We start from the raw sequence: 10,435 nt of genomic DNA, 5'->3' as shown, positions 1-10,435 counted from the left end.
TGCTGTCGGCCGCGGGTAGGGCAGCAGCAGAGCTCGTGGGGCAGAGAAGAGGAACTCCCCCAAACAACCAATGCCCCATCCTTCCCAGTACAGCACGCTCCAGAGCGAGGCGGGTGCACAGGTAGACTTCCAGAGGGATGGACGGGGTATACAACCCTTTAGGACCGGGGAGGCGGGGTGAGGAGGGAGGAGGGGTCCAGCCAGAAGTTCTTTCCTCTAAGCAGGGCCCTGCCTCTTCCCACTGGGTTAGGCAGCCAGGGGGCAGCTAGTTTCCAGGTGGGACCCCAGACTCAGTTCTCGCGGGGTCCACCCCACACTGAAATGCTTTACAAGTGTAGCTGCTGTTAGGCGCTCACTCCAGGCCCCAGGCAAAGCAGCACCATCCGGCCCTAACACAACGAGCTTCCCAGCCTGCCCTGAATGCCCACCCCTTCCCAGGCCAAGACCCGTGGTTTTCTCCTGCACCAGTTTCTGGGAGCTAGCAAGACATGCAGAGAAGAGTCATCCTAAATGGATCTCTTAACTTACTCAACAGACACCCATACACACACACACTATCAGACATCCACGCACACAGAGGCACACACACGCTCACAAGCCCATGCGTACAGAGACACTCACAGATCCACATGGACACAGAGACACAGAGGGAATATGGTGGTACCCAACTAGCCAAATGAAAAAATTGCTGGTAACTGAAAAAAAATGGGGGGGGGGGACTGAAATCATTGCAACTTGCTCTCCTTTTTCTCCCTAACAATCTCTCGGTGTCTGTGCCCCAGCAAAAGCCTCATTTCTGTCTCCCCCACCCTAGTCCTGCCCTCTCTCCCATGGCTTCTTCCTCCTAGTTCAGAATACTTGCAGAATGCTTCCAGAACCCACCACAGCAACAGCTGTGCCCTGGGGCGCAGTGATGGTTCAGGAGCTCAAGGCAAGCAACTGGCAGGGCTGCCCCCTCCATCCCCAGCACTTCAGCTCTGCTACATCTGTGCACAGAAAGTCACAGACACACCTACCCCAACCCACCCCTGGCCCGGCCCCGGATCTCTCCTGATTAGCCAACAGAGGCAACCTCACCTTTGCCAAACTCTTTATTGAACCAAAAATCAACACCAAGCAGACCGCAGAACAAGAAACTCAAACAGCTGACCCTCCCCTGCTTCCTCTGCCCCTCCCTCTCTCCGGAAACAGAAGATTCAGAATCAAGGCCTCTCTTCTGGTTGGCAATGAGGGTCAGGTCTCTCTAGGGAGGATACACTCAGAACCAGCTCCATCTGTAGGACCCAAAGAGTCAGGAGCCTGGCCAGGGGGCTCTGGAGATGCAGGGGGCTGGCAAAATAGGCCAAGAATTCCAGGGGCTTCAGGGGGCTGGGCAGGGTTTGGGGGAAAGAGCCCCTGGCCTGGGGAGCTCAGCGAGGCTTGGAGCTGGTGGCTCATGGACACCAGGGATTCCAGATGCTGGAGCAGGGCCTGGTGGGGACAGGAGGCCCTGTGGAGGTGCTGGCTGGGGCCAGATGGTGCTGCTGAATGGAGATGCCATGACTGGCACCAGCCTGGTTTGGGGGACCACTGCCCTCGCCGAGGACCCTGCCAGGCCTCTGGCTCTCCCCACAGTCTCTCCCTGTCTCTGGAAGGCCTGTGCCAAGCGCAAATTCCCTTTGGATCCAGGCTGCCCGTGTCCTGGTTCGGCAGCGGAGCACCCTTTGGGGAAGGGGAGCCCTTCAAGGCCACGCTGGGACTCCTGTCCTCTGGCTGATAGCTCTTCCTCTCCACTTTTCTGTTGAAGGAGACCATCTTTCGAACCTTCCCCCACAAAGGGCTGGACTCCGCTGTGTGTGGAAGCCCTGCCTTGGGGAGCAGCACAGCCAGGACCAGGCTTGAGTGAGCAGCTTCCAGGCCTGGGAAAAGAGGGAGCAGAGAGACCAAGGGCCGGATAGGAGAGAACACACCGTCCCCAGAAGCTGCACTGTGGCAGCAGCAGGTCTGGAGAGGAGGCCCCAAGGAGAGCAGTGAGACGGGGCCCATGAGATGCTGGGAACAGTATGAAGAGGGTGAGCCTGTCCCAGGCACGGGAACTCCCCTGATGAAGGGTAGGGCAACGGACGGTTTGACCTCAAGACTCTATGAATTCAGTCTGCCACATTGTCCCCAGGACAGGCAGCCCAGAAAGGCTAAGTGTTCTGCTTGGAAATGGAGGCAGCCAACCCCCTGACCACCACCCCAACCCTGGGGGCTTTGCTGGAGCCACACCCTGTGCACCACGGCCAACCTTGGCCTAGGACTACTGCGGTGAAAACCTCCCCCCTTCCCATCTTAGGTGATGGTTTCGATTGTCTGCGGGTCCTGCCTCTGTCCCACTGTGTCTGCCTTCCTTGTGGCCGCCCCAGGGGTTTCTAATCCGGATGCCCAGTTGAAGAGGCAATCCATGTGGTGGTCAGCAGCCCAGTCTCTGCAGCCCTGCCTCCTGGCTGTGAGGCCTGGCCCTGCTCCTGACTGGCCGCGTGACTCCAGACAAGTCTTTCTTCTCCAGACCAGCTTTCTCCCTACCTCAGTTTCCTCATCTGTGAAATGGAGAAACCGACATCAGCATTCTGATGGGGGTGATTCTGAGGACTCAATAAATTAATAGAAGTGAAGCTTCTAGAACACTGCCTGGCACCCAGTAAGCAATGTGGAGCTAGGATGGTCACTCCATGTGCCAGTCTCAGGAGTTCCCTGCTGAGCTGAGCTGAGCCTGCCTCCTCCGTGGACACCAGGGTGACCTTCAACAGCGCTCCCCGCTGGTCACAGGGCAGGGGAGGCAGGGTCTGGTTCCCGCATTGGGGCACTCACCGGGGCCTCCAAGAGGGCGCAGTCTGGGGGGCAGGGGCTGGAAGGCGGGCAGGGGCAGCAGGACCATGCCCACGTGCTCCACAGCTGCCAGGCCGTGGCGCTGTTTGTTGTTGAGGTAGGAATAGAGCTGACGGCAATTCTGGGTGTCCCGAGCCCCGTGCGGGCACAGTCTGACCACGCAGATGTCCTGCAGTTGCAGGAAGGAGGGTGGCTTCTGGAGCAGCCATCCTTTCCTCCTTCGAACACCCCGCCCTCATCTAAACCTCTGACGATCCTGTGAGGACGCGTGTCCCCCCTTTCCAGAGGAGGAAAGTGAGGGACTTGCCCAGGGTCACAGAGTGTCTATGATTACAGGGGGAACCAGACCCAGACAGCCTAAGCCAGGCCTCTGCTCCAGACATGGAGAGAGATGGAGCACAGGGCTGGGGGTCCCCAGCTAGGAGGAGAAGGTGGTGCCCAAGGATGCCAGTTACCTTGGCCTCTGCCGGGCAGACGCTGGCCAAAAGTTCCCAGACAGTACCAGAGGGGATGCAGCCTGCCGAACGGATCACCTCAGGCAGGGTCTGGGGGCAGGGAGGACAGCCAGTCAGCCCCCAACTTCCCACCCACCTAGCACATGCTCCACACCCGCCATAGCAAAGCCACAGCCTTCAGTGGCAAGGATGGTATACCAGAACCCCAGGAAGGTCAGTGGCAGCCTGGGAAGCCCTGACTGTCCCTGGAGGCCTACAGCCTACCTGGACCCACCCCTGCAGCTCCTCAGAAGCTCCTTCCTCCCTCCTTGACCTTTCCACTCCCATCCCTCAGTTCAGCTTGACCATTCAGTCACTTGACCATCCCTCCTAACCCCCACTCCCCGGGGTCAGGGAGGCACCACACTCCTCTCCCAGGGCCCTCTCGCATTATGTCTTCGGTTACAGGGAGTCCTTGACCCCTGTGCGTCTCTGCAGGAGTGGGGCTGGTGTCTCACTGGTCCCGTGCCCAGCACAGGGCCAGGCCCAGAGAGGCGCAAATGCCTTGTTCTAGAATGAGGGAGTAAGAGAATCAAAGAATGAAAGCAGTGCGAGGAGCTAACTCCCGGTGTGTGAGGGGGACGACCCTGGCGAGCAGGGCCGGAGTACCGTGAGGAGCCGACAGCTGTTTCCAGACACCAGCTGGGCCTTGGCCCTGAACCTCTTGATGGAGAACATGTCCAAAGCTCCCTCCCAGGGCGCCTGGCTGGGCAGAGCTTTTGTGGGCCCGGCAGGCATCTGGAGCCTAGAGAGAGGGACAGAGAGGCCCAGACAGAGCAGGTTATCAGGCCATCCGTCACCATCTCCCTACTTTTCAGAGAAGGTTCTGTGTTCCCCATGTCGGTGCTGGAACACTAGTCCGAGCATGGCCTTGTGGGGGGAACCAGCAGGTGGCGATGACTGGTTCCATTGCAAAGATGGGGAAACTGAGACCCACAGAAGAGGCAGGACTTGCCCCAGGCCACAAAGAAAGAAGAGGCCATACTGTGTCTTCTGCCCCCCAGGTGGGCACCCCGCCCCCTCTGACCCCTCCCAGCCCCAGCCCCACACCTGTCCTGGAGCTGTGTGGGAGGCTTCTCCCTAGCTTGGGGCGTCTCTGGAGAGGATGGGAGGGCTGGGCTTGGAGCTCTCTTGAAGATACTGTCCCCTATCCTTGTAGTAGCTTTGAAAGAGCTTGGCAGCTCACACGAGGGCTTCCAGTCTACAAAGAAGAGCAGCAGAGGCTGAAAGGCAGGCAGCTAGATGAAGCCAGCCTAGGGCTTTGGAGCCAGGCTTTGAACTGGATTCTTTTCAAGGTGACCTGGGACACAGATAGGCCCACCCTGCCACCTTCTCCCCAGGCCATGGATCCCTGTTGCTGCTGAGCCCCCACTCAACCCCAACCTGCCTACCACCCCTGCACCCAGCCCGTGTCTCCCGCCAACCCAGGCAGATGCGGCAGCTGGGGTCCAGGAAGTGGTGCTCGTGCTGCCCTGTGGTGTCCTCGTCCTGCTCTGTGGTGGCTTTCGACGTGGCTGCCAGGGCCGGTGGGCTGTCATCTATGGACACCATGGGTACCTAGGAAGCACAGGAGGAGAGAGCAGTGGGCTGGCAAGGTGCCAGAGAAGGCAGCAGCTCTCCATCCATAGGGAGCCTTGGGGATAAGGTTTTATTTTTCCACATAATACATTCTTTTATACAGAGATACGGTGAAGGTGTTGGAGAAAATTTGGAAAATACAGAAAATTTGAAAATCACTGAAAAGTTACCCCTGGCCCCAGCACTCAGAGACACTTGTCCTTGTAGCAGATTTCCTACACACAGGGTATGGGGTTCCTTTGAGTAAAATAGCTGGGATCGTATATTCTGCCTGTATCCTTATCGCATCCCTGAATTACAGCAGAGATGCCTGCCGTGTTGCCCAGCACCTGAGTAAGCGGGAGATGGGGGTGGGGGGGTGGAGAGGGGCATCGTATATGCATTGCCACCACTCCTGGATGGTGGGGTCATTCCCAGAGTTTCATCATTACAAACAGTATGAGGACGTCCTTATGCAGAGAGCACTTTCCTAAGCTTTCATCTCTGTCCTCAGGACAAGTTCTCAGAAGCAGATGGCAGAATCAGGGAGAATGAGCAATTTTTTTTCTTTTTTCTTTTCTCATTTTTTTTTAAAGATTTTATTTATTTATTTGAGAGAGAGAATGAGAGCCAGTGAGCAGGAGACGGGGAAGGTCAGAGGGAGAACCCGACCCCCTGCTGAGCAGGGAGCCTGATGCAGGACTCGATTCCGGTACTCCAGGATTGTGACCTCAGCCAACTGAGCCACCCAGGAGCCCGAGAATGAACATTTTTAAGACTTGACGCTCACTACCAAATCACCTTTTCCCCTCACAACAGAAATAGTTTTAACTACAAAACAGGGACGCCTGGGTGGATCAGTTAGTTAAGGGTCCTGGGATCAAGACCCACCTCAGGCTCCCTACCAGACGGGAGCCTCCTTCTCCTTCTACCCCTGCCCCCTGCTGTTTAGGACGTGCTCTCTCTCTCTCTCTTTTAAATATAATCTTTAAAAAAAATAAAAAATAAACACAAATTTACATAGCTTTAGGAAGATTTTGAAAGATTCAGAAGCTCCACTCTGGCCTCATAAACCACCTCCAGAGTAGCACCAAGGCACACGCCTCAAATCACAGCCTCCCCTCAAGACCAACTAAGTGACCCTGGGCACAGGGCTTCGGGTTCCTCATCCAGGACACTGGCATCACCCACCTCGTAAGTCACTGTGAGATCCGAACGAGGCACTGTTTGTCAAAGGGGCATACAGTGGGGCTGGATAAGGAGTGAAGATGTTATTACGTGTGACTCCCCTCTCCGCTTCTCTGCCATTCTCTCCCCGGTGAGGGCTCCTTTCTGGGTTTTCTAGTTCCTCCCTCTACACTTAGGTGCCACTTATTTGGGGAATACAGATTGGTTTTGCTGGGAAACCCTTTCCACGCAGGCAGGGGGAGGGAGCGGGGATTTTTGTCTGTCACGTTCACTGTCATTTACTGAGAGCACGTGGCTCACGGGGTCCATCCACGCTGTCCACGCCGGACACAGAGCTTATTAGAGGCAGGTGAGCATCTGAGACACGGAACACCTAAGCCAAACCAGACCAGCCTCCCGGGAGTGACTGAAATAAACCGAGGGGGAGTTCTGATCATGTGCGGGAGGCTGAGCTGGTGATGAGTTCATTGATTTGAGGGCTGCTGAGCCACGGTGACAGGCCACGTGCAAGAAGGGAGGGGCACAACAGGGAGGAAGGAGCAGATCCCCAGCAATGCAAGGGGAGTGTAGTGACAGCTCTGGGCTCTGGGTGGTTCTGTGCCCCCAGCACCCCAAAGTCCTGCCACCAAAGAGAGTAGGTCTCTGTTCCTCATATCCAAAAACAGCCGCTGACTCAAACTGTGACCCTCCTGCTTCCCAACCGGAGATCAGGCAAGAACGATTACCGCTGCAGAAAGCAGCAGTGATAAGACTTATTCCCACTCCCATGGGATGACTTGGCATTAGGCCGGAAGGAGGGGACCACCGAGAAGGTGAGGACAGGCCAGTCCCAGGGGTTCAGTCCTGCCCCCTGTTCGGCTGGACCCCTGTGGCAACGACCATCCCCTTGTTCACAGTGAAGACCCTGGCACTCACAGTGGCCCAGCAACTTGCTCAGGCCATCCAGCTGCCAAGGTGAGGAGTGGGACCCTGGGCACCAGACCATCCCCCCTCTCCGCCCCCAGTGCCAGGTCAGGCGGCCGCTTACCACCAGGTCCTCCAGGGTCAGCGTCTGGTCCATGTCGCGCGGGATCTCTACTTCACCCTTGTGGGTCAGTTTGAAGGCCGGGAGGCTGCACGACTCCTTCTGTTGCTGCTCAATGATCTCCAGGCCCTGGCAGCGGAGGTGGGGGGGGGGGCAAGTAGCCCAAACTCAGCCAGGTCAGGGGGTCCCAGTCTACCAGGAGCCCAGGTGTTCACTTTCCCCCGGCGAGGCCCCTCTCCCTCGGACCCCCTCCTGGGCCACCCCTTCCTCTCCCTTCACACTTCTGCTTCCACTGTTCCCCATGCCTAACAAGCCCTCCCCACTCAGCCCTACTGCTCCAGAGCTCACTCATTTGCCCTCCAAACTCGAGCCCTGCCTCCTCCAGCAAGCCTTCTTGGACTTCATCTTCTCCCACAAGTCAATTCTGCCTCTGACCGTGCCCCACCCTCTGGCTTGGGAAGAACACGGTGCGGTGGAAAGAGTGCAGGCTCGGAAGCATCAGCTGGGTCGTGACTAGAGACCCCCCAAGGCAGTGTGGCTTTGGACAAGCACTTCACTGCTCTGAGCCTCCATGTATCTGTTTTCGAGGAATTAAATTAAGGGCATTAAATTAAATGACAAATGTAGAATGCTTGGCTGGAGCCTGGCTCACAGTAAATGCTACCTGTCATTCTTATTGTTGATCAACGTCATCTTATCTGAAATGTTTCCTGGAAGCCTGGAGGAGGTCCCATCCTCCCTGGCAGGGCTCGCCTCACGGCTGAGGGCTCCTGCGCTTACATGGCCATGGCCCTTCACACAGCCTCTTGCTTCATGCTGTCGCCATCTTGAAATTCTTACTGCTTCTTGAGCAAAAGGCCACACATTTTTGTTCAGCCCTGCCCCTCACAAGATATGTAGCTGGTCCTGCTCCTGGTCCCCCATAGGTACCTGGACAGATGCTCAGCCTACAGTGGACAGAGTCACCTAGTGGATTCCAGGTGGATCTAATCAGCCTAGTATCTTCCAGAACGGAGGCCACAGCAGCCCACCCCGCCCCACCAGCCTACTCCGAGATCAGACCCCTCTCCGTCAGGGACCACTGGCAAGCATTCCCTAAAGTTAGCTCAGTGCCCACACCTTCCCTGTCCCTGAGCCGTCCCCAGGAAGGAAGAGACCCATGGACATGGGTTGTATGAGGATGTGACTATGAAGCATGAGGGCTGTGGGGTCCCTCCTCCAGCCTGAGGCACCAGGAAGACTTTTCTGGGGCTTTTGACGCTGATGTGGGAACAGAGACATCCCAGGGGGGGTCTACCCCCATCAGTGATGCATGACAATCCTGGACTCCAGACCCCAGACCATCACACCCAGTACCCCCACCCCTGCCCACAGCCCAGATCTGCAGAAAAGCAAATGGAAGATGACACCTCTCACGGGTCCACACTCCACCAAGCTCTCCATCACCAGGCCTTTTCCTTTTTGCCTCTTGTCCATTTTTTTTTGTAGAGAGGTCTCTCTCTCTCTTTCCTTGTCTTCCTGCTCTTTCTTTCCATTTCCTCCATTTTATCTCTGTCTTGTGCTCCCCGAATCTCACTGCACCCCCACTCTGTTCTGTCTCCCTGCAGCACCCTCGGGCCCTCCCCTCCCCGGATCCCTCCCACATCACCTATCCTGACTTGACCCAACAGCTCACCCTCTTCTCCTCCTGGTCCCGCCAGCGGGCCAGCTCTTGGGGGGCCAGCTGGGTGGAGCTCATCCGCACCAGGTTGTGGGGGGTGACATCTCCCCGAACTACTTTGAGAAACAGGTCCTGCAGGGGCAGACATGGGGGCTGCACCACACTGCTCCAGAAGCACCCCCCACCCCAATATCCTGCCTGGGCTTCGAGCCTCCAAGGGAGGGTCTGGGCTCGCCCCCAAGCTCCGCGTACCGGATTCCGGGGATCACGCAGGTTGAACAGCAGGCTGCGGTACTTGGTCTTGTAGCGACAGCTGGTGGCTTGTGTCAGATCGAAGAGGGCTGTCTCAATGCCAGCAGCGATGCCCTCCACCGCCTCCTCACTCAGCACCAGATCTGGGAGCTCCTGGAGGCTGCGGGAGCCACAGCTCTGAGCCTGCGAGGTGATCTAGGCCCTCGGCCGGACAGGGAAAGTATGGGGCAGGGTCTGGACCAACTGTGGGTCCTATTCTGTGCATCTCCCTATGTATATGCGTTCATTCTCACCCCAGCTCTGCGAGCAAGCCATATTCTCATTCACCATTTACAGATGCGGCGAGCAAGGCTCAGAGAACATAAGGTGCTTGCCCAAGGCCTCATGATGAGTGGCAAAGCAAGATCTGACTGATCGGCCCACACTTTATCCTTGGCCAGTGGAACTGGGTTGGAGGAAGCCTGGGGGAAAAGGGAAGGAAGCAGCCAGGCAGGGGACTGAGCCCTGGCCCTCAGTGTAACCCAGACTCTGCCACTGACTTGCTGTGTGGCCTTTACCAAGTCCTACCCTCTCTGAGCCTTGGTCTTACCATTGTAAATGAGAGATGCACAGTCTCACTGTGTCTGAAAGCATTTGCTGTGGGTGGCAACCACAAGGACAGGAACAGCAGCAGTGGCTTAAGGGGAGGGCGTGAACTTGCAGCCAAAGAGACCCAGGTTCAAATGTCACCTCTCCACCAGCTTGCTGTGTAGGCAGATGAGCTCGCAGCTACAAAATGGGGTTCGTCACACACTTAGAAGCCCTGACAACATGGCAGCATGGGCCTGGGAGGCGAGGACAGCTCTCAGGACATGGGATGTCAGGGAAGTGGAGAGCGAGTCCTTACCGATTCCGCAGCACCTCCTGTAAGGCATGGACCACCGTAGCCCGTACCCCAACATCCAGGGACAGCTTCTCCTGTTGGGGCTGAAGCTGAGCTGCATGGGGGGAGAGGGAGAAAGAGAGAGAAAGAGTCACAAACCCCCATGGGATGCCTGAAGAGCAAGGGGCAGAGGTGACTCAATGCTGAAGGGTTCAGGTAGGCAAGGTTGGGGGCTCCCAACTTTAGGAACCCGAGTCGTTGGGTCCAATCCCAGGCAGCTAGCAGCCCCATCCCTCTGTGGAAGGACCGCGGGCAGTGGGACTGGGGGATGGGGCAAGAGAGAGGAGTCCTAGCAGGGGCTGGGGCCAGAAGCAGCTCCTGGGAGGGCTCCCTCCCTGGCATCTCACCTGAGTCCTCTCCCCGATCCTGTTCGCCAGGCTCCTCCTCTTCAGCCTCCACTGGGCCGCACTGCCCAGAAGGGGAGAGGAACTGAGGCCATGACTCTGGGAGTAGCCTCCCAGCCCCAGGGGGCACTGCTCCCCCCATTA

The 10,435-nt window shown here is 57.3% G+C and overlaps 1 protein-coding gene across 1 annotated transcript; it reads right to left on the bottom strand.

Annotated features, from left to right (window-relative positions):
* Window positions 1-1,108: 1,108 nt before the first annotated feature.
* On the bottom strand, window positions 1,109-10,433 carry LOC125099263 (SPOC domain-containing protein 1-like). Its single transcript, XM_047728721.1, has 11 exons — window positions 10,295-10,433; window positions 9,912-10,002; window positions 9,026-9,185; window positions 8,789-8,905; window positions 7,117-7,242; window positions 4,769-4,901; window positions 4,395-4,545; window positions 3,954-4,089; window positions 3,306-3,395; window positions 2,833-3,019; window positions 1,109-1,898 (listed from the first exon to the last, which is right to left on the bottom strand). Exons 1-11 carry the CDS (start codon window positions 10,431-10,433, stop codon window positions 1,234-1,236), a joined length of 1,995 nt encoding a protein of 664 aa, XP_047584677.1. The 3' UTR covers window positions 1,109-1,233.
* Window positions 10,434-10,435: the final 2 nt, after the last annotated feature.

Source organism: Lutra lutra, chromosome 4 (genome assembly GCF_902655055.1).
Source record: "Lutra lutra chromosome 4, mLutLut1.2, whole genome shotgun sequence".
Taxonomy (NCBI): Eukaryota; Metazoa; Chordata; class Mammalia; order Carnivora; family Mustelidae; genus Lutra; species Lutra lutra.
The sequence above is the reverse complement of the archived record's forward strand: the minus strand, read 5'-3'. Positions and strand labels throughout refer to the sequence as shown.

Coding starts and splice junctions, on each gene's coding strand:
- LOC125099263 (XM_047728721.1), bottom strand. CDS start 10,433: ATGGGGGGAGCAGTGCCCCCTGGGGCTGGGAGGCTACTCCCAGAGTCA. Junction 7,243..8,788: donor GGGACCAGGAGGAGAAGAGG/GTGAGCTGTTGG, acceptor CTCCGCTGCCAG/GGCCTGGAGATCATTGAGCA. Junction 4,546..4,768: donor CAGCTGCCGCATCTGCCTGG/GTTGGCGGGAGA, acceptor TCTTCTTTGTAG/ACTGGAAGCCCTCGTGTGAG.